This window comes from Chrysoperla carnea, chromosome 1 (assembly GCF_905475395.1).
Source record: "Chrysoperla carnea chromosome 1, inChrCarn1.1, whole genome shotgun sequence".
NCBI classification, from domain to species: Eukaryota; Metazoa; Arthropoda; class Insecta; order Neuroptera; family Chrysopidae; genus Chrysoperla; species Chrysoperla carnea.
Window position 1 is genome coordinate 23,992,580 of NC_058337.1, and position 25,832 is coordinate 24,018,411.

The 25,832-nt window shown below is 27.7% G+C and overlaps 1 protein-coding gene across 1 annotated transcript in view; it reads right to left on the bottom strand.

Moving 5' to 3' along the window:
• The window catches only part of LOC123302286 (sonic hedgehog protein A), a 95,269-nt gene that overhangs the window by 805 nt on the left and 68,632 nt on the right, over positions 1–25,832 (bottom strand). The window contains exon 2 of the mRNA XM_044885158.1: positions 20,723–20,984. Coding sequence (XP_044741093.1) covers positions 20,723–20,984 — 262 coding nt within the window. The remainder of the gene's footprint in view (positions 1–20,722; positions 20,985–25,832) is intronic.

Consider the following 25,832-nt stretch of genomic DNA (forward strand, 5'->3'; position numbering starts at 1 on the left):
CAAAAAGAGTAGAGTAATTAAAATCAAATGAAAATTTATAATTCTGATTTAGAAAATAATATAGGTTAGGTAAGGTTAGGTTAGGTTATTATATTGGCTGTCCACGAAGGACACACTTAGGCTATAGTCTATAGAGCCCATTGTGATACCATATATGTTATATATGTCAAATAATCAAACTATAGAAGAAATTGCCAATACAAAATATTCCATTTGATTTAATTTTATTCAGATCTGTACGAAAAGTATGAAACATTCATTCGAAACCATGGGAAAGCTCTGACGACAAATTTTACTCTTTATCAATATCAGATTTTTACACTTGTTTATCACTAATTATGTGCGTTGATTGATGTATTCCCATAAAATTTACATCTGATACTATTACAGGAATGTCATATTCATTGCCTAGACAATAAAATTAATTAAGGTATGTATAAAATTTTAAAATATCTTATAATAATTTTTTAAATGTTAATAAAAATAGTATTTGAGCTATTTTTTAACTAAAAATTCCTAAACGATAGATATTTATTAGGTATTTATTTTATAAAGTGTAAAAGTATTTATGATAAAAATCAGATAAGAAAAATACAAAAAGAAAAAATTTGGTGTTAAACATTCATGTAACCTCTATAATAAACGTGACGGGTTAAAGTAAACGTGGCGGATGAAAATATATAAGCGAAAATATATTTTCCGCTTTATATGTTGATAAAAACTTGCCAGGTAGTATTAAAATGAAAACAAGTATATGTGTACATTTTAACAATATATTATTTTTTTTAAGCGCTTTGTTATTATATTTAGAGTAATAACAAGCCCTTTAGATAAAAATTCCTATATATTATAAATGTGAAAGTAAGGATGTTTGTTTGTTTGTTACGCTTTCACGAAAAAACTAGCGAATGGTTTATAATGAAACTGTACAGCAATATAGCTCATACATCAGAATAGCACATGAGCTATAAATTAAAAAGATTCAAAAAAAAAGTTAAAAAAATTAAATTTAATCTGACATTTAATATTTTAAATTTTTACAGAAATCTTTAATTTATGGTTCAATATGATGAACACAGATGAGGTAGTTCTATGATCATCATTTTGAACCATACATTAAAGATTTCTGTAAAAATTTAAAATAGCAAATGTCAAACAATTTCCATGGCCACCTTTTCTGATATACTCAATGAATTATAACTATTTTACAATTTGAAAAATTTAAAACTGTGCATATCGTTTTAGCTGAGTAAAACAATCCCTTCAAGTATTATGGAAGGGGAATAATTGAGATCAAGAGAGGCCATGAAACAGTGGTTTTTACTTTTAATCACACATATCAATGGTTTACAAAACTGCATCTTTGAATATCAAGGCATCATTTATCCTATATTTTTTCCAACAATATATTTTACATGAGACCCATTTTTTATAGAAGTATTATTTGTTAGCCTTTCTGCCAGTAGAGGCACTATCGTCGAAGTGGATATGTCCAATATGTGTACCCGATAATCCAGTTAAAAACAATATGAATTCTTTTAAACGTATTCCCATGTGGTCTGTATATGGAAGTAAAAATATTGAAAGAATTTAATTATATTTATTACAAAATTATTTAGCTAAATTGCTTATACATAGGCCTACATATAGTTTCTTTCCTTTACACAAAAAAACTACTAATTTTTAATACACGCAGGTAATTCCCGATATTACACCTACTCACAAAAAAAAAGTCTGCATTAATAATCTATCGTGTACTTTGTCTTACTTATAATAATAAATTAAATATCACATTAGAAAAAAGATATATGTGTATTTTTTAAAAAGAAAAATTCATGGCAACAAATATTTTATATAAACTATAAACACTAGTGAGTGTATAGTAAATATCACTGTTGGAGATTAGTATCATTGACTATCAATCACTACAAAGTGACTTCTAACAAGACATTAGTTGCATCTCCTAGTGAGAGATCCTCTTTACTAAAAACATATCAAATACATAAAAGTTACACGATGAACCGAACACACAGCGCAGCGTACACACAGTCCAACCGGCACAATATTTTTAATATTACTTTTATGAAACGAGGATGTTGTATCAACGCGAAATGAAATTCAATGCCCATTAAATAAATCGCAACAATATTTGCCGAATGAAAAAGGCATTAAATTATTTGTAGAAGTTTCAATAAACAAAATAAAATTATATCATCATCTTACATTATTACAATAAGAATCCATATAAATGGACCCTTTAGCAAAAATTATGCAGTTAATCCAGGTAAATTTGGTTATCATATTATAATATGTGTCTCGAAATTAAGTGAAAAGATGACTGATCTTTGACAATTATCATCAAGAAATATTGAACTCTTCGAGAATTATCCGTTCAACGAATATTTGAATTTGCGACGCCTACAAATTGTAATGATAATGGAGTGTGTTATTTATATTCGTGTTATTATAATCAACTTTTAGATTGAATGGCATGATCTTGAAACACATTGGGGTGTAATATAATTGATAAATAAGAACACCAAATGTGTTAACTGGTAGTACGTAATTACTGCAGTATGATGGAATGTACACATTTTAAAATTAAATGTGCAAACATTTTTTTCAGTTTCATTATCTTTAGAGCATATACAAGGCGATGACTGAGTTAATTTTTGAAATACCCTGTACAGAAAGCGTTGAATATCAATGCTAGCAAAACTTTTTTTTTTATAAATTAGGTGAGTATGGCAGTCGAAGAAAGTTTTCGAAAGTATTTGTAAAATTTTCGTTTTTCAAGAATATTTCAAAAAACTACTTGTGGTAGCTACCTGCAAATTTTCAACTCAATATCTTTTATGGTTTTGGAGAAAATTAATTTTTTTATAAGGAACATTTTTTACATTTAAACTTCTGTTCTATCTCTAACGATTTACAAGATGGGTCCAACCCAAAACCCAATAGACCTGTGTTGCTCATTTACGAACTTATGTTAATTTTTTACGTTCTAGGCACGCTATAAAAATTTCAACTTGATATCTGTTTTCGTTTTTGAGTTATTGTAATGAAAGACAAACAGACAGCCGGAAATGAACTAATTAGGTCATTTTATGAACACCAATACAAAAATTTTGTTCGTAGTATCAATATTTTTAAGCGCTTAAAACTTGGGACTAAACTTAGTATGTCTTGAAATATATTACATATATACAGGGTATAAAAATACGCCCCCTCCCCGTAAGTAGCTGAAGGGTAGAACAAGTGTACCCCAGTAATTATCAAACAAGATATTGACACCAAATTCAAAAATTTACAATGAATTTTTATGAGAATATAAATTTTTTGATTGTTACCATTGAACAATGATAATTGCGGTACATTATTTATGAAATGAATATGTGAAATTTTCAAAATTTTCAAAATCCTCGACACAAAAACGAAAAGTTTTTGAATATTAACATTTTTGTATATGGTGGAAGCGCAATGAAATAATATAATTTAACATCATTTATATAGAAATTAATATAAATGATTGAAATTTTAAAAATGCTGATTCTATGATCAATTTAAAAGTTGCATAAAATATTTCCACAAAATGAAACGTCGAAAAATTCCTTTAAATTCAATAAGTATGTTCAATGTAAAATCTGCAAGTCGGCACCTGTGTTGTAGCATATAATAATTAGATCATATCATTGAAATTGTTCTTTATGGCTACGAATTTGAAATTCTTCATGTTCAGAACTAGAGAAATATTTGCATTTGCACACTATACCATCCTCGAGTTAGTAAATGTAACCCTCTTTATTTTAATCAGATAGAATTGTAATAAAATAAAACTTTTTCTATTACACAATTTTTCTATTAAACTTTGAACTAACTGTTTTTAAAGAATGTTTTTTTTTTCTTCAATTTATTGAAGGTCGCCCCGTTTGTTGAATGTAATAATGATGGATTTTGTTTTTCAAAGACAAGAATATATCTGAGTACCTATATGAATTGTAAGGTAGGTATATTCATAAATATCTATTTTATATAATAGTGTGTTGTAGTGTTTTAAAATATATTTGTTGGCATTTTTCTTGTGATGGTTATTCGTTGTGAGTGTAGAAGTCTGTAACATTTTGTGTTTTGATAATTAATGGTAGTTTTGTCTTGAAGACCCAAACAAAACAACACTACTACAACTACTAACCAACAAGTATACCATATTCAATACCAATACTACCAACATAAAACATAAATAGATACAACACAAATGCCTCCTTGGTTATTCATGTTCGTTTTTTTTTCATTTTGGTTTTTTTTTTGTTTGTTTGTATTCACTAAAAAAGAACCTCCAACGCTGTGCTAGAGCTGTGATGGTCATACGTTCTTCATTTCATATATTTATTCTTTTATGGTGTAATAAGTTTATGCCGTGTTTGTTTTGTTTGAGATTCTTTCAATAATTTTCTAATGTTGCTTATGGCAGATTTCGACTGTCAAGAAGCAATCATCAGAATTATAGATTACGGTAACATGGAAGGAGATTTTAAATCTGGACAAGTCTCAGTAATTCATTTCTTTCCTTGTGAATAAACTTTATTAAAGATAGTCAAAAGAACTATCTTTAGTTTTGCAAGATAGCTAAGGTTCCATCGGAACACTTGCTTGTATATGAGATCTATTTAAGTGCCTTCGGTAGCAGACCCAGAAATCCTTTAAAAAATCAGGGAATAAATTTCAGAATAATGCGAATTAAATGATTTATTTCTTCTCTACCAAGTTTTCTTAGCATATAGTTTTTAAGATTGTGGCCATTATAATGTGATTGATTTTGTGTTTTATTCTTTTGAGATGCGGTATCCTAAAATTTACCCAAATACTTAGAAACACCCATATCAGATGCAAATCAGTTCAGAACAACGATGGCGGCATATTGACACAAAAGGAAGGTATGCGGAAGTCGCAGTGGGTCTAAAAACAAAGATATTATTTAGCCAAATCATAAAGATTTCATTGGTTAGGACACATTATATGAATGACAGTATAAAAAAACAATCCTAGGATAATAGCCATAGGAAAGAAAGTTGCCGAGAGGATGAATGTCATACCGACCTGAATAGCATTGCATATTAAAGAAATCTTAAGGGACAAGCTTACACCGAGTAATATTGCAAACCGAAGGCAAAAAAACCAATCATAAAAATAATCATCTTTGCAGATAAGCGAAATTTCAAGTTAGTTTAAGTAATCTTCGGTTAGTCATTGAGTATTCAAAAGTGAAGTGTATTAAGAAATTGCCCGGACATCAAACATAGATCAATGTTATTTTGAATAAATGTTTGACAAATTCACTAAGTCAATCGCCTAGACAAGACTGGATTCCATTCTCTTGAGAAGGGAAAATAGTTGATGTCGAATATTTCCAGTTAGAAGGGTTAACCAGTATGTATTTGCTAAATCACGCTTCTAACATTATTCTTATACTAATTAATTTCATAATTCGAATGTTGAATAGTTCGTGCGTAGGCACAAGCTACTTAACGATTGAATTCTTAATTTAAAAAGAGGGATTTTGTAGCTTATATAAACTACAAAAAAATTTAGTGTGTACGCAACACAACCTCTGTGTATGAATACCGTATAAACTCTCACTTGCCAAATATACTTGGTGGAAAACTTACGTTTTCTTTAAATTTGATTATGGAGATCTCAACTGCCGAACTGTTTGGATTCATAAGACGTAGCTGAACGCCTGTTTGATACTCAAAAATAAATTTATCTAGAAAAATTTATTTAGATAGTCTATAATTATCTAGAAAAATGCTGCAAACAAAAATGGCCCACACGAAAATGGGTTTCATAGGCCCATATTTTACCCGAACATTATATTTGACCCGGACTTTCAAGCTAAATGAAAACTAACTCTGCTTCAAAGTTGTTCTTGATTGAATATTACAACATTCCCAAAACCGTATAGTATAGGCAAAAACTGATTTTTTCGTAAGTATATAATGGAATATTTAGGCATCTTTGAAAAAAATTTTCTAATAAAATTCTTTTTCTTTATAAAGACCATTTTTGTTTTCAAGAGTGGGATTGTGCTAATTAAAAAATTTTGAAGATTTCTTCAGCTATCATAATGGAATTACACAAAGTAAAGCTCTATCTAATAAGACATTTTTTGTTATTTATTTTTGAATCTGAAAGCTTAGATCGAATTAAATGCCCGCGAAAGATGTACGATTGAAACGAACGCTACAATTTCTTTCGGAAACATTTTTCTCGATAAAATTTATTTTTCGATTTTCACGTATATGCCAAGTTAAAAAAAAAACATCCTATATAGTGGTAAAAAAATAAACAGTCTTATAATGTGTAGCCGATATCGTGTGTTTATACACTCATATTTGAACATACATGCATATACATATGAACACACGAGCGCTTTCCTTTGTAAACCACTATTATACTAATGGTCACTTGCTGTTGTGTTCAAGTCACATAAATTATGATACAGAATAGTAGATCTCACCATTTGATTCTCTTTTTTCGTTCTGTTATGTGGTTGTTTTGTTAACCAAAAACTATTTATTGAATTCTTATATCACCCATAAAATAGATTAGAGGACATTTTTTTTGGGTGGCAGAGTTTCATAGTCTTTATACACTGCGTGGATTTGTTGATAATATATTAGTGTATTCAATATTTACAACAAATTAGTTGAAATTAATGTTCAAATCAAAATATTTCTTTTTATACTTTTACTACCTGAAACCCGTTGAAAGATTAAGGTATAATCATGATAAAATGTCTTATATTCAAGAAAGGGCAAACGAAATGATCATACTGATAGAAGTGAATTATGCTCTTGAACCTTTAATGTCAATTGTTGAAATTCCTCCAATACCAATTGAGTTTGATCCGATAATTTTCCTACAAGTTTAATTTGAGAAAATACACCAAAATTTGTCCAGATTTGGATGAGTTTTAAAATTATTTTATTAGTACAAATATTTCGAATGGTCATGGCACATTCAACAAATGTATACTTCTATGAATGATTGTGAGAAGATCGAGAGAGAAACTTAAATGGTTTAACGTTGTTGATTTAAAACTTTAATAAATCACACATATGTTTTTGATATGGGCATTGTTTTAATTTTCATTAAAAATTGATGAAATCATGTAACATGAACCAGTTGTTTGAAGAGTAAAAAAACTTGAAGCTTGTATCTTTGAAAAACCCTCATTTTGCCAAGAAAAAGAAACTTAGAAATTAGCAAAATAAATGGAATTTTATGCAGGCTTCAGAAAACTGAGTCGGCTTAAACAGACTGGATAAGCAACCGCATACATAAGCTTTCGTACTTAAATAAGCTTTCGTACTTGATTCGTCATGATTCCAATCACCTGGCACCTGGTGCCAATCACCTAGCACTGAACAACACAGTCAGGCTGATCTCGGTGACTCGGTAATTCTGACGTTAAAGGAAATGAAGCAGCAGACTCGTTTGCACGAACAGATGCTTCGTAATTTACCGAATCAAAGAATGGCTACGACAAGATCATCTTGACAAACTGTGTATAACTACAGCTAGGTCATTCGACTGTTCTCGTTTGAAACTTACTATAGCACAGTTGAGAAGGATAGTGGGACTTTTGACAGGACACTGTCGATTAAACTATTACCTTCATAACATGGGGATCTCTAACAATCCCACTTGTAGAGCATGCACGGAGGATACCGAAACCTCCATACATTTGCCCTTGCAGAAATCTTCAGGGCGTCAGGTTTAGAACGTTCGGGTTCGAAATCTTAGATCCATCAATCCTGGGAGAGATCTCGACGGAGAAGCTTTGAGATCTCTGCGAGGCGTCTGGCCTAGACAGAATTCCATAGCTTCTTTTGATTTTAATAGCGCCTCTAACTTGAAGATTTCTTGTCTTTGGGTAACAGGGCGTTATCAAGGAGGGCTTAGAGGACTCTTGCACTCTTGGTCTAGATGCTAAGGATCTTCTTGTGGTACTCCTCTTTTTGTTAGTATTATTATTACAGGATAACAGTTTACGATTCCTTATATAATAAATATATCCTACTTTTCTCAATTTATTTAAGAGCATTCAAAAATATAACTTTCAAATATAAAAACCTATAGAATAAAAGGTTTTTGACTTTGGGTTTGACATACACAGGAAAAAAACCGAACAATTAAAGATTTACAAAAATATATCAACAACTTTTGAAATCAATACATTTCAAAAAAAAAAACCTAAAATTGCCCTCAAAATCAGACAATAAAAAAATACTAAAAACAATTTCACAGTGACTGAATAATAAAAATAAAAGAATTATTTAAAACCAAATAATATTATTTTCAGTAAAAATTTTTGCCAAAAAAAAAAAAAAAAAACTAGCAACATACCCTCAAAAAATATATCAAATTACAAAATAATTGTATGTTAAATTAGTTTTAATTGAAATTAAATAAATAAATCTTGTACTTTAAAAATCAATCCGATTTGTATACGATTAATTCATGTGGAAAATTACCAAACAGGATAATCTGACCTACAAAATAAAGTTACATATTTGTAACGAGATTTTAAATTTTGAGAAATTGTTAAAGTAGGTATACCTATGTTCTCTATGTTAATCTTATAATTGTTGTCTAGTAGTCTGGAAAAAGACTCTTAAATAGTTTAAAAAAGAATTGGTTTTGATTTGCCTATTTATATTTCCAAAGAACAAATTTCATGTCGATAAATTATTCAAATGTGTAGTGTTAAGATCCCAATCCCAAAGTTTTCTGTATATATAAACTTTAAAATAAAATTATGATACGAAGAAGTTACATATAATTTGAGTCACTTACAAAGAATAGAAGTGACGGAGTCGGTTACGTATATGTATAAGACCGGGGTTCGAGTCTCGGCTTCTGTTAATTTTTTCTTTCTATTTCTTCAAATGAAAATACGTAATGTGCGTTAATTGAAATGTTGAAATGTATACAGTTTCACCCTCATATGTTCAGTGGTATAATGTGTTGAGATAGAAAAAGCTATTGAAAGTATCATGAATGAGGGACTTCGATTTATATAAAGTACACAAAATATGGAAACAATGTACAAATTTTACATTAATTGTAAGATACGGTATAATAAGATCGATCTTCACCCATCTGATAACCAGATGGACCTTTTTTAAGAACTTTGATTGATTTATGAACACCCCTATCATAGTTTTTCTATCGTAAAGTGTTTCAATCAATTGAAATTGGTATCAGATGAAAGATAATTTAATTGCGAAAATAATGGTATATGCTTGCCTTTAAAAAACCGTTCATGGAAAAAATTGATTAAAAATAATTTAATTAAAAATAGCCATGAACACTTTTTGAAAGAAAAAAAACTCACCAGGTTATGAAATGGGTGAAATTCGACCTTATACCGTCTCCCGTACTTTTTGATTTTATAATTAAAATATGTAAGATCCCAATTTCAATCATTTATTTAAATAGTTATTTCAATCAATCTAAAAAGCCTACCGTTATTAATAATAAAATTTCATATTATAGCCCGAAAGGTGATAGCAAGCCACCACAGTGCTCCATCTTATCGTTTATGCTTGAAAAGAGATTTGCTATTTGCTATAAATTTTTCTATTTTATCGGCATTCATTCTTTTCTAATCAATATAAACTTTGAAATACTTTTCAGCCTTATTCGAGGTAGAAGCAAGAAAATGAGGTTTCCAAATGTGACACTATCGTACGGCCTTTTATTAGATTAGTGTGTGGCAGACATGCTTTTTTTAATTTCAGATCCCTATTAATATACAAGAAAAGGAGAGTTCATCATAATATATCTTTTTATAAACTAGACGACGTGTTATTCTGTGGTTTGGTGAGAAAAATATGACCTATAGTTGCATAGATAGATTATACATACTATATGTATATATGTTTGTGTCGATTCTCGATCGATTGTCGTGAATGTGAATATCAATATATATTATGTGACCACAAAAACAATCATAATATAATCTATATACCATACTTATTACAAATAAGTCAAACACTCCTCTCTCAGTAGTTTGTACCTATATAGTATCATTTATTTTAATAATACGATCGTCTGTGAACTATATTGAAGGTAATATTATTCAGTTACTTGATTACCGGATAATTTGTTAGATCAACGACAAGCTTTCAAAAATGCTAACTGATGACGATAATAAGTTTGTTAAATAATCAGTTTTCGGAAAAATACAAAAAATTAGTTTGTATTTTGTAGGAGTCGTTATTAAACTATGAGATTTTTTTCTGCTATTCTTCTCAAGTATTTTTTTTCGATCCATATTTCAATATCCGTTGATATTGATCTTATGCCACAGAGGTTGTCGTGGAGTTAACAAATCGCTCAGTAAAGTTTAGAATTATCTTATAACAAAATATTTATATTGGTGAGATTATTGTTTGATTGGAATCGATTCAATAAAATGGCAAAAATTAACGATAACTTCTTAAAGTTTCAGCTATATTAAAATAGTTGTAAATTTTTGATTTAAATTCGTTCTAGGTCAGATACAATTTTTGACACACATTATTTAAGAGAAAAATTAAACACTTTGTGGCACTTATTCCGGAAAGCAACATGTTCTTAAAACAAATTAAAACAGTATTTTTAAGGAGGTCGTTTCGCTGGCTGGAAGTAAATTGTGAATTTTTTTAAAATTAACATTAGCGGCGAAAGCACCTCCTTAATTCAATAAAAGTATTGAATTAATATAATAGTAATATGACTTCTTAAAAATTAAAGTATATCAAGAAAATATTGATTGAAAGTACCCCCAATAAAAAAAAAGTTTATTTAATTATTTATTTTATCTTTACTATATTTCCCGACTCTTCCACCAACACCATCATACTCATACCCACTTCATAGTAATTTAACATTTATTATAGACATGGCTTTTCCACGATAGGACAATGGCAAGAGTAAAGCACTCGTACCTAAACTATTATTCTTTAAACAACGCCGGAATTTTTTTTTTAAGATGTCAACGGAACACATAATACTACCCTTTAGGTATTAAATATATTTTGCAAATTACGTTGCAATAATTATTTAAAAGCACCATTTTGTTTTAATAATAAAACTATAATACCTTTTTTGTTTTCTCTGTTTTGTATCATCAAAAAATTCTTTTTAAATTTCATTATGAAAAAGTAAAGGTATTACCGATATAAAAAGATATAGGTATAACCAGCCTATAATAATGTTTTATTTCAAAACATAAATCAAATAGTGTTTGTATCATATAATTAAGATCATTATTTATTTAGCACATGCGCAATATTTAATATGAAAAAAAAGCTATAATATTGTTAATATACGAGTATTTATGTGATTCTATATAAAAAATTATGCTTACGATGGCGTATAGAATTTTAAAATAAAGCATCTTCTTTTAGATAAGATTACTTAAGGTAGTACTATCGGTAATAGACTTTGCATTCAGAATTTAATGAAACTTGGCATAGTTGTCCATTATTTTATCATAATTAACCAGCTAAATTTTTAGGGGCCTTCGGAGAACAGAAAAAAAGATATTTTAACATTGATCCTTATGGGAAATCACAGATTATATTTTATTTCACAAAACTGGACGTTCATATTTTCAGTTCTCTGAAGGCCCCTAAAAATTTAACTGGTTAATTATGATATAATAATGGATAATTATGCCAAGTTTCATTAAATTCTGAAGTCTATTACCGATGGTAGTACTACCTTAAATGTTCAAGTTTAATAAAAAGTTTGGATGAAAATTTTGTTTAAGAAAACAATTTTCCAACAACTTTCGTTTGAATTTTTTTTTTTATAAAATCAATTAGTTTCAAGATATTGTTAATTAGCATATTAATATATATATTCCCAATTCTCGGGAAAATGGCTAGTACTACCTTAAATGTAGTACTACCTGAAAATTTTTTTTTTAAATCAATTAGTTTCAAGATATTGTTAATTAGCATTCGGGAAAATGGCTAAAAATATAAAAATTTTTGATTCAACATTTTTAAAGGGAAAAAAATTTACGACATTTTTTGTTTGAAACTATTTTTCATAAAGTTGATGGTTTCCGAGATACTGGCCAAAAATCGTTTAGTTTATGTATACAAAGCGTTAATTAACGCAATCCTAGCACTTCTGAGATTGCACGTTAGAAGGGTCTTAAACTAGATGCCAAAACCTTCCGTTTTTTTAGTTTTTTTTTTTTGCCTTTGAATAAATCCATAAAATCGCTTATTTTCAGTTACTTTGAATAGAATCAATAAATAAAATGCTGTTTTTATTTTTAGTTTTTAGATAAATTTGATAAATATATTAAAATAATTACTTAAAATTTTAAACCCCTCGCTTATAACACTAATTAAATGACTGTAAATGACTTTAGGATCGGTTATACATAGAGGTATTTATTTATAAATATATTTATTTATTGGTTGAAAAGGTTAAAAAATTTTAACTATATACAATATATACATAAATATAACTATTTTAATTGCTTTCTTATTCATTTTAATTAGTATTATATTTAATTATAATTTCAATTATATGTATAATGTAACAATTATCATTATTACACTAAATAAATAATTGAAGTAAATTATATTAAATTTTTTTAATAAAATTTAAATGAATGATATTTTTATTTAGGAATTTATGATGTAAATTTCTTGTGATTTGAAAAATAAAATACGTTAAAATAGTTTTCTGCTATTCAAAATATTTTTACAATTCGTTGTGTGCGTAGTCATGGTAGAGATAATAAAACCGATGCCAGCGCTTCCAGTGAAAAACTTTTAGCGTTAAAGGAGGCTGTTATGACTAATTTGCAGTTCTTTACATGTTAATCTTATAGAAAATGTCAAATTTAAATGATTGAAAAACACTAATTAATTAAACTTAATGCTTTAAAAATTGTGAAAATAAGAAATCAAATTGCACAAATATTATTTTTCAAATGTAAATTATCATAATTATTTATTTAAATTTGTGAGACAATAATATTAAATTTTTAATGTAAGTCATAAATGCAATCCATAAAATTATATATGCATACATACAATTCTATAATTAAAGTAGTGTATCGTTATCATGGAAACTCCTCCTATAAAACTCACGAATAGAAGTATTTTTAAAGTGAAAATGAGTTCGTTTTAACGGAAAGTTTTTAAACATGATAACGCTTGTTTAATATAAATTTTTGAATAATTTTTTTCATTATTTCAATGAACGAGCCGTCAACATATGCCACCATTGAAAAATATATCTTCAGAAATTTTTCTTTCTAGGCACACAAGAAAATAAAATTTTAAATTTAGTTTCGAAGTAAATATAAATTATTTTATTCGATATCCCACCATTCGATATGCCATACAAGCCTCCAATTTGTTTATTCAGTTATTTTCGAATAAGAAAAAAAAAAGTTTTAAGCATACCATTAAATTGGAAATTTTCAGTTTATTATGAAAGAGAAGCTATACATTTTCGAAGAAAATTTGATTCCCACTTTTTTTCCACTTCTAAATATTGGTTTGAAACTGGGCAGTTCTCATGACAATACAATGCAATCATCATCTGATAACTTAATCATTTTTAAAAAGATTTGATAAATAAAAACTTAACCGTGGCGAAGGTGATGGGAAGAATATTTATTAGGTGGCAGCGTTAGTTAATTATATTAATTCTTTAATCTTAAATAAATACAGCTATTAAAAAGCGTGAGGTGTTCTCTAACGTTTTCGTAATTATATCGTAAAGATAAGGAATCCATGTTCTTTTTCATTAAATTTTACATAATTTAACATGAAATTTGACTTCAAAGAATCTGAGTCTACAAGTGTCTATGGATCGCAATAGAGCAAGCCAATAGGGAGACATTGTTAAGTGTGAGAATTTTAATTAAAGTTTTTCATCCAGGCTGCTCAAATCGAAAGAGGATAGACAACTGTAAATAATAGTTTTTAATCTTTAAGGATTCAAACTAAATAAAATATACAAAGAAGTATAGTTATTTTTTGTACGGCTCAAAATAAATAATAAAAAGAAATATTCATTGTATGGTTAGTTATTTCTTGTTTATAAGATTGTTTCATCATATCAAACGCATTATTGCCAATATATAATATGGCTTCGCTTTTATACATACTTACCAACCAATATTACAAGGAGCTACAAAATTATATTGAAAACCCATTTATTTTTATAAATTCTCTGGATGTTTAAAGATGTTTTAAGTTAAATCAACTTTAATCTGATTTCACTGAGATTTTCACGGAAAAGTTCAGTATGTTTTTGTTGGGCGTACTAATGCCATATGATCTTCATTCATGCTAAAAGTGAGATATTATTTCCTTCGGTAAAGTTTAAGCCACTTTTTCAATTCTTCTCTTTGTAATCTTAAAGGTAAAGAAAAATTTGGGTATGAAGTCCTCGAGAACAGACGGTTCCATTAGATGCGATGACCCGAGTGGCAATACCTCACATTTGGCAATGTAGTGGCAGTTTCTTTTATAACACGATGTATACATATAAGAAGTAATACCAATATACTACAGAACAAAACTGGCAACGTTCTCGAAGGTTTAATTTAAGAGAGCGGAATTTAAAAAAAATTTCTTGATTGAACTGAGATGGGGATGAAGTATGAGAGAGATAGTAAAGCACACTTGAATGAAAGCACAAATTAAAATTAAATTTTTTAAACATAAACCTAAATTATATTAAAATTAGAGCCCCACTAAACTGATTAGAAAACTTACTATAACTATCTGAATTTAAGTTAATAATTTACAAATAAAAATTTTTAATTTATTTAAAAAAAAATTTAGACTATTCTGTAAAATTGTAAAATTGCACTATGCGATCAGGTTAGGTTAAGTTAGGTTATATTGGATGTCCACGAGAGAGATTCACAGTTAGACAATAGGTCCCTTTGTGATACCATATATGTGCTTTACCACCTTTTCCGCTGATAATTTCATTTATCAGTTCTTCAATTAATTTGAGAGGCTGAGTACACCTCCTTCATGCAAATACCATGCACTATGGAATTGGTTACGCTTTAAACAACTGAGCTACAAGGGTTGACTACTGTGCGATCAACCTTAAAATGATTTTAAAATAAGCCAATTTCGTAGATTTTCAGAATCGTACACTTATAAATTACAGCCATGCATTATTCCTACGTAATTTCAATAAAAAAAGAAATGTTCAAAATCCAGTCGTCTAGAAATCAAATTTTTCGTGATGTTGGTTGGTAGCTCTTATACCAATAGTAGTTTTAGATAAACAGAATGTTCGATTTACATCTAGGCATACAAATATCATGAGAATGACAGAGTACATGCATTAAGCAATGCATCTAAGTAAGAGATATTATAGGTGTTATATGAAATTGCAAAAGTGACTTGTATCGTCGTGGCTTATCTGTTGTAGAGTTCGTACAAAACGAAGTGGCACCGAGCAAGAGAGAGTGTAGATACGAGTGCACATACATATACATCATACACTCTCTCTTGCTCGGTGCCATTTCGTTTTGTACGAACTCTAGTTCATCTATTCAACTAAGAAATTCTCCCTCTCCAAGCGTCTTACAGCTATCTTAACGCATATTGAAGCTTCAACACATGTATATAATAACTCTCACTTAGATGCATTGCTTAACGCATGTATTCTGTTATACTCGTGATATTTTTATGCCTAGATGTAAATCGAACATTCTGTATATAACAAAGATCACTTATCACACAGTACATAAAACACAACATATATAAGTTAAAAAAAATTATAAGTGGTCATAAAATTATGAACATGCTATAAGCAATAATCATAACAACATTTATGTAAGTTTAAGTTACTACTAACAATTATACCCACCAAATACAATATTAATATTTTTTAACAATCAGCTTTGTTTTTTTTTTTATATAATGCATTGCCATGGTTCTGTTCTGGTCAGCCATAATGCCCCTGTCACTCACACTGCCGTATTTATAATCGCCACTCATTTTTTGAACGTAAAGTATACCGTATTGATATAGGGAATGTAAATTTATTTAAAGAAAGTTAATGTGAACCTAGAAGGCAGCTACCAGTTTGAATTTTAACAAGTTATTTAATAATATTATATTAAAATCTCAACAATTTTTCTCAAAAACCCAAAGTCCCAAATTCAAAAAAAGACGCGCTCTTTGGCGTTTGCACACACACATTTCATATAGAAAAACTTTTAGTTACGACTATTTATTCATAACACATAATTTTACAACTTTGTTTATAATATATTTAATGGTGGAGGTAACGGGAAGTGTAATTACCATGAACCCATTTTAGAAGTAAACAATCAGTAAATATTTAGGTTTTAATCATGACTGACCAAAATATTACTGAAATGAAAATAAGAGTTTTTCGCGTTTGTATTTTGGACAATAATCATGGGCAACAAAGTACGAACAAAAATGGGTGGAGGTTTGCAGAAGTGGGAAGGATTGAAAAATGTACTTTTTTTAGTATCATTTTTAACGTATTCTGTTACGTTTGTTTAAGTATAATAACTTACAAATCATCAAAAAACTCAAAAAAGAACAGCCCGTTTCTCAATGCGCCAATATTCGCGCCGATTAATTTATCAATATTCCACCAGGATTTGAGAACAGGTCCAGATTCAGAATGATGAAATCATGAATTGCATAATTTATTTGAAAATAATGGAATCTTAATTTGAATTTTAAATAAAATATAACAGTGTACAAAGCTGCCTATAATACTCACTCTTTATGTTTAATATAAACTTAATTTTAATTATTTTAGCAGTAAATAATAAGTATTATTATGCGCGAAGTTTATGAGAATGTTTACGAAAGTATAAATAAACATAGCACACCAATTTATAAAACATATATACACGTAAAAAATACTTATAGTCAAGGAGTTGAAGGTATAATAAGCGAGCTTCAGTTAAACACCAACTTTTTATAAGTGCTTCAGTACCTAAATTGAAGCATTTAAAATGATCTCCTAATCAAAGTTTTCAGATGATATCAAATAAGGATTTCATAAGCAGCTCTATAAAACAATATGGGTTATTCGAAATCAGAATTTATAAATCGTTCGGTAGCGAGTTCATTTGACCCAAAAGGCAAATTTTCAATGAATGACGAAAGTCAATACATCATATATCGATATTTATATACAGTATTAAATTTTTTTATTTTTTTTATTCCAAATTTCGGTTTGAGGGCTAATTTAGTAGATATGGATATGTCAAAATTGAAAATTTTGTTCATTGCCACACCAATGATAGTCAGTTAACCGTAGTAGGTGTCACTTAATAATATGGAACTATGGAAGGGACTTTATAAAGACTATAAAATAATTTAATTGGTTTAATTTGTTTCTTTTATATAATTATCAAATTATCCCATTTTTTTTCGATTATTATTTCGAGAACACACATAAATGATAGACTTTATTGAAAGAAGATCCAGTAGTTGAGGTTCTTGCACGTAAAATATTCGGTATTTGATTCCTTGACTTGATGGGTCAATAAATTATGGAAGATTGTTTCCGTTTTATGTAACAAGGCATTGAGTATCGCCCATTACTTTTTTCCTACATTCCTCAGGTTGTTTTTATATCTATAACTCTAAGCCTATATGTGTCTTTACGTATATCTACTTAAGTAAAGTAACATATAATTATAATTTTACAAATCATTAATAAAATTACTTAGAAAAGACATTAAAAAACGACGTTTTATTATTATGACTTCTTATAACTTTAAAAGTTACTCCCTATATAAAGTAGCTTAGCTTACAATCTTAATAATGATACTTTTAATCATTAAATTAACAAGTATCATTTTTAAAGGAAATTGATTATTTTAGCAATTATTGTTACAAAACATATAGACGAGATGTCATTTTTTTAGGTACAAATATATACAAATATCTTGTTAACACGCTAAAATTGCAATTGTATTATTCTGCAGCAGCTTTAAATTTATTTAATTCACTTGCAAAAATCTTGGACAATGTGTGAACAGGTGTACAAAAGATGCTTGCCTAAAGACAAAGTACTTACTCAAGATTGCAGATTAATATTATTGTAAAGATTATATTTCTAGATAATGACCATCTTAATAAGTCGTATAGTTTATAAATATTGGATAATTAAAGATTTTGCTATCAGTTTCATACTTCAGTGGAGCCGAATTATCAAAGAACCCTCAAAGTCACGTCCCTTGTTTAGACATATTAGAACTTATTCTTAATACCGTGCGGCAATGCAAAATAGTAGTTACTCGCAATATTACTCAGAAATTAAATATCCTCGTTCGCTGCAGACATGAACTTAATAGTCACTTCAGACCAAAAAGGACCTCTTAGACCTCAACTATCTCCCAGTTGCTAACTTAATTTAGCTTGTCACTTGATCAAAATATGCCAACCTTTTATAAGACTGTTTAAAAGGAGCTCTGACCTGTCTCTTATCTTCTACAGGGTGTCTTTTTTAACATGGCATACGCGGGAAACACACACACCTTATACTGATGTTGAATTCAATGTCAGTTTTCCTGTTCAATTAAAACTTCCCTTTAATTCATAACTGGCAAATATTAGACGAACACTTTAAATTGTACAAACATTTGGTTTTAGATCTTCTTTATAAAAGCACAAAATTTATAAAATTTGTTTGAAACATTTTTTGTGAACCGAATAGTTAAGACAGTATTTGACAGCAAAATACCCTATAAGACCCTATAAGAAACTTCATATGATAGCCTTTTGCTCATTTCTTCATTCAATTTGAACAAAAATGGTCTTTATAGAAAAACAAACTACTTTTATTGGAAAACTTTTTTGAAAGTGTGCCTAGATTCTGCTGAAGCCATACGAAAAAACAATTTCGGGGGACAACTTTTCAGTCCGTTTTTTGGTAGTCTGTAGGGTTTGCGGGAAAATATTTCGAACAAAAAATGTTACTTCTTTAATCAAAAACAAATTTTTAATTTAAAGTGTTCTTCTTTCTGTTGCCAGTTATGCAGTAGACTGCGCTTTTCACTGAGTCTGAAAACCTAGGTCAAGTTTAATGTTTGCGTAAGACGTGCGTCTATAGACCCAAAAATAACTTAAAAAAGACCTGTATATTAAAGAAGAGAAGATTGACGATGGTCACAATGTTAGAGTAAATTAACTAGGTTTGCTAGAAAGGTAGACTTGCCAGGCTTCGGTCACCGTTTTACTAATACTACTAATCCTTATTACTCTATATAATAAAGAAGCAAACAAAAGTTGAAGTAATAAACTTCCGTTATTAAATATATTTGTTTATAAATACCAAAAAAAACTTTCACTACAAATATTAATAAATTTAAATAACAAACCAAAAAAACAATTGTATTTCTTCATATATGCATAGAGTCAAAGATTTTACAAACATAATATATAGAGTCCAGCAGCTATACACAAAATGAGTACAAACAAAAATATCCATAAAAAAACAAGAAGTACCAACATTACAAAAACAAAACAACAAAAACACTGTGTACTGTACATAATTTCATATAAAACTTGAGAGTAAGTATGCGTTTGTATGGTTTTTTGTTGTTTTTGGTTTGTTGTCTTTTATGAATGATATAAACATTCTTTTTCTGTTGCTTCTTACATAAATAATAAATAGTCTTTTTTTTATTTAATATACCTATATAAAAAAAAAAACCGAATAGGTAATTCATAAATTAAAAATATCGTTGTTTATGCATACTTGAAAAACACGTATGCTAATTTATTGCGTATATAGTTATTAAAGATGACAACAAGAGAAAAAAAAAGTATCATCAGAGGTCGTTGTGTTATCAACATTTAAACAAAAAATAACTGTTGATACAAAAAAATTGATTTCCTGATTAAAAGCAATTGAACTTGATTTAAATGGGTAGCTTTGGTGATTACTTTTTATGGTCAGAAATGGAAGTAAATATTAAAAAAGCTTTTGTACTGCGAACAGTTTGGTTGATTGCATCTTCTTTTCTTCAAAACTGTTTCTTTTATAAACAGCATGTGTTGGTCAGAGATCAGTAAATTAAAGTTTAGGGAGTATTTCTGAATACTTGGATGCAAACAGGAATCAATATTGTTGAGATTGCTTGCAAAATAACTGCTGATCTATCCTTTTAAGTTTTTCGGTATCAAAATTATTAGAAGAAGTCGTAATAAATGTTGGTTTTCTTTAGTCAATAAGTGCTTTTAAAAATGTCCCCATTAATATAAGAAACTTTTATCAATATTCCTCAAATTTTAAGCTTTATAATTATACTAAAATTAAAAACTGTGCAAAAAAAATAAAAAACTTTTTTTGGTAAAAACAAAAGGTTTGGTTTTTTAATTTCTCATAAGCCGTACAGAGATATCGGAAAAACTTGAGTAAAACTTTACGAAAATTTTACACAAATTAATACATTCCTTATTTTCTTAAGAAGGATGTTGCCTATATCGTACTGCTTGTTAAATCGTAGCACTTTCTAAATTGCCCAGTTAATATTCTGTTTTGCTATACTAATACAATTAACATTGATTCAATGACATCTTCAAATGCACTAAATTTTTAAATAAATAGAAGTGGTACGATATCCAACTGTCCCCTATATAATAATATTGTAATTTATAATTACCTGATTTGACTGAACAATGTATATGACCACGACTTTCATAATATACCCAATCAAAACCAGCTTCAACAGCTAATCGTGCCAACATTCCATATTTGGAACGATCACGATCTGATGTTGTAATATCAACGGCACGTCCCTCATAATGTAACGATCCAGCCGAATGATGACCATCTTCATCCCAACCTTCGGTTACACGTAATTTGACACCAGGCCATTGATTCATCACAGATATTGCCAATGTATTTAATTTTTCATTACATCTCTAGAAATAAAATAAATAAATTAAATTAATTTATAGTGAAATTCTAGTATTCTATTTGAATTGTATGAATTTATTTTGATATGTAGACTACAATATTAAATAGGTATCATTTATATTGCAAAACAATTAATAAGACTTTCCTTCCAAGGAAATAAGAAAAAAAGGTAACATATGGTTAATGAAAATTTACCTTTAAAATAGAAACTTAGATGATGATTAATTATATTCCACATTAAATTAAAGTTTTAGCTATTTACTTACTATTTTAATATTCTTTTTCGTAACTTTATGATCGAATATATTGAAAATGAAAAGTGTTTAAAAATATGTATACAGGGTGTCCCATGACTCGATGATAATAGCTTATTAGTGTATTCTCTGAACAATTTTAAGTCGAAAGTGCCTTTTGGACATTTGTCCAAAACCCAATAGTTCAGGATTTATGCGCACTATTGAATTTAACTAATAAAGTTTGTTGATTAAAGTGGTACAATAATTTTTAATTAATAACTACTTTACTCAATAATGTCTTTACTTTATTGGTTAAATTTAAAAGTACCATAGGTCTCGAAATATTGGATCTTGGACAAAAGTCCAAAAGGCACTTAACTTAAAATAAAGAGAATACACTCTTAAGCTATGACCATCGAGTCACAGAACATCCTGTATATGGACCTTGATTTTCTTATTGCCGTAAAAAAGTTGATTTTTTTTTTTGGAAATATTAATGATACACCCTGATATGGTCATATATAAAATTATTAAAAAAATTTTGATTTACAATTTCTTGAGTCATAATTTTGAGTCATTATTTAAAAAAAAAATTCTTAGAAAAGTTGTATGAAAGACAGGCGTATATTTTATGTCGTTAAACTTGAAATTGAATTAGAATAAAATATCAATGGTGAAATTTTTGACATTCTGTTGCAAAACTATTTTGAATTTTTTAGCAAAGGGTATCCTGTGTATGTACTGTCATTGATTTTTTTTTTAATCTTAAAAATTATTTAAATATGTCATAACAAATAATAATAGACGTTAAAAATATGAATAATTTACTAAGACATTAGTTTTGGGGATCATTTTATTCACTTGGACTGTTAGCGTGTGATGGTCTTTTTTGATATAAGGCATTAGAAGAGTCAACATTTCTATAAATAATTGATAATTTAAATACTTTATAACTTTGGAATCTACCTAATCTCATGATTAAATTATGTAATCTTTTACTAAGAGCGCAGCGTAATAACACTCTTCATGAAATACACAATTATGTTATGCAGATAGTGTAAAAAGATGGCATAATATTTCAAGTGGGTGCATTTTTAGTAAAGCGTATAATCCTTTCATGAAATGCACAACTTCATGAAATGCACTAAATAAACACGACGTATATGCTGAAGAAGTGTATGCGATTTTGAAAAAGCTGTAAAACAAAAATTCATCAATTTTTCAAACTAGTTTTTTATCGTTTTAAAGTATGAAAAAAAGCAGAAAATTACTAAAAATTGTAATTTCAAGTGAAATATAAATTGTATAATTAATTAAATTAAGTAATTTGAATTTTAAACAATTTATATTAAAAAGAATTCAAGAAAATTAACCAAATCTGAAAATGAGTTAAAAAACAACTCCAGGAAGATGACGTCCATTCAGATGACCAAGTTATTCATGATACTTTGAAGAATTTGAACAATTAGAAAACGTTGTATGATGTAACTGATTTATAACTTAAATTAACTTAACAATTCAAATTATTTAATTTTCTTAAATACTTATTTATGCATTTTAGGTTATTGAAAAAATTGATGGCTGTCTGTTTTTACAGCGTTTTTAAAATCGTACATTCCTCTACCACCCCATCCTGTTTTTCGATTGACTTATTCAACATACTGTATAATATACATATGATATAAAACAAGCAACCGTATTAGGTTTTGTTTCGAAAATCTCGTTAATATATAATAATGCCATCGCATCATTGCTTATAGAGTTTATTTCATTCTTTTATATCGTTCTTTATTATTTTTTTTTTAAACAAATGAATTATTTATAAAGCATTGTTTTATCAGAATATAATTTTATTTATTTATTTATTTTTATTAAAATATATACAAAAATCTAAATACAACATTTAAAACAATTATTGTTAATATTTAAACAATTCGATTGTAAAAATTTATTTATTATAGGTAACAGAGCAGAGCAAGCAACATACGTAGGGTAAAACCTATGTTCCTTACTTTTATTCAATCGTTTATATATAATTGTCTTGAATGATCGTTGTCTAGTGTCCTCTTATATCTCAAACCACTAAGTTAATTGTATAAGAAGTTTTAGAAGCGTTCCTTAAATTTTTTCATAATTTGGGCATGAAAAGAATAACACTTAGTAAGTATTTAAAATTGATGTTAAATTGTTTGTTAAAAAATATTCAAGCAATATACAACAGACTCATAACGAATCATCGAACTATCAAGCCCCCTAGAAAATAATTGATATTTCGATATTTGGAAGTAAATTGCTTGAATAATGATTAACGATCTTAACAAACAATTAAACGCCAGTTTTCAATATTTAATAATATATATTTTTTTCGTTTTATGCTCAAATTTTTATGAAACTTCATATTTAAGTGTTTGAGATATGAAGAACCAGATTATATCATCAGCTTTTTAAATATAACAATGGCTAATTTAATTTCTTGATTTTTAATCATAGGAGGCCATGAAATGATAGCTTCAGGTCAGCTTTTAGACCATCTTATATATCTACTCGAATAGTACATATTGCAACAAAAATTATTTAAATTCGTCTCTATAACCCAAAATACGAGGGCGGTTACACTCAAAATGAGTTAAATTTTGATTTTCCCCTATAATTTCCTAGATCTTTTACGTCACCAAATTAAGAGCGATTAACATGCACTATAAAAATAATTACGATTAGCTAATTCATACTGATGATGACTACATGGTTGTGGAAATACATATGTATTTATATAATACAAAAATTGATCTAGGAAATTGGAAAAAATCGAAATTTAATACGAAATGCTCTATATTTCTCATTTTTTATCTTTGATAATATTTACACTAAAAGTGAGACTCACTGTATAAAAGGTGAAAACCTATTTTCAATTTTAGAGAAGTTACAAACGATGAAACTAAATAAATTTGTATAAAATATTGTAGTTATTTACTTGCTATTTATCGTATTGAATTATTATCGTAATTATAGAATTATTATCGTAAGCAATTATTATAATGGAATTCGAAAATGATCACGAAATTTGAAGATTTAAAGTTTGGCGGAAACGATGAGAAAAAAGATATTAAGGGCTATTATTTTCTATTATAAATTAAAGTAATTTTATCTCTTTTAAATCGTATCTAATTTTTTTTTGTGACTTTTTAAAATTAATTTTCGAAATATGAACTTATCTATAAAACATGTTTTCTAAGTAAAAAAATATGAATTGCTCAGTTTCGAATTTCATCTCGAGAGCTTAATGGATTGCTTTTAATATTCAGGAGTGTGTAAAAAATTACTTCCAAAGTTCGATTATTAGCCTGTTTTTTTCTTTTTCATAGATATAATTATCTTATAATAATAATAAAAATTCATCAAAATTTTGATTTTAATAATTCTAAAACGTATTAAACCTAATCATCAAGAAGTCAATATTATAAAATTAATCTTTGAACTTAAAAATTAAATATTTTAAAGAAAAATTTAATGAAAAAAATTGTAAATAAACATCCTCAAACAATTGACAATATGTTAAACCTTGACTGTGTTTTATTTTAAAGTAGGTAAGATTGAAAAAATGTTAAAACAATTTTTTTTGAAATCAATATTTATTTAAAATTAAATCTATGAATTTAAAAATTTATATTTATACACTCTAGGTAAAAAAATTCGCCACTTTCTAAATTTTCCTAACTTTTTGATTAAATTTTAGTTGTTTAAAGCATTTCCAAAAACATTTTTTAAGATATATACGAACTATTTCTTTTCTTATACTTTATCGGTCCGTTGTATGTTAATTATATGAACTGAATTAAAAAAAAATATTATAAATGTGAAAGTAAGGATGTGTGTTTGTTTGTATGTTTATTACGCTTTTATGTAAGAACTACCGAATGTATTTGAATGAAACTCTAAAACAAAATAGCTCATACATCAGAATAACAGATAAGCTATATAATTTATAAAGATATATTTTGAAAAATATTAAATTTAATGTGACGCCATCTATGATCGTCATTTTGAACCATAAATTAAAGATAGTAAAAAAATAGTAAATGCAAACCAATTCATGGCCATCCTTTCTGGTAAATTTTGGAAATTTTTTTAACATTCTCTTAACCTCTTATTTGAACGTACTTGATCACATAAAAAAATATCAAAGTGAAAATTTGTGATATATCGAAAAAATTTTCTTAAATTTAATGAAAATATGTACTTTATTTAATAATTATTAAACAAACACATTCCAAAAATTTAAGAATTCTTGGTCCACGTTTGTTTCATATTAGTTCAATTTTTAGTAATTTGTGTGTAATTCACTAACGGAGTTTAAAATACAATAAGAATAAAAAAAAGTATATGATATTAATAAATAGTATATGACTAATATTAATAAATAAATAAAATATTAGTTTAATTAATTAAATAATAATGGTTATATAATTACGAAATTTTTTTTATTTATTTATTTATAATCAATATTTATTTTTCAATCATTTCAATATTTGTAAATGAATTTTCTAAGAATTAATTGATTTATTCAATACTAAAAACTTCTGAAATGATTTTTTAAGGATTTTTTCCTCAGTGACATCA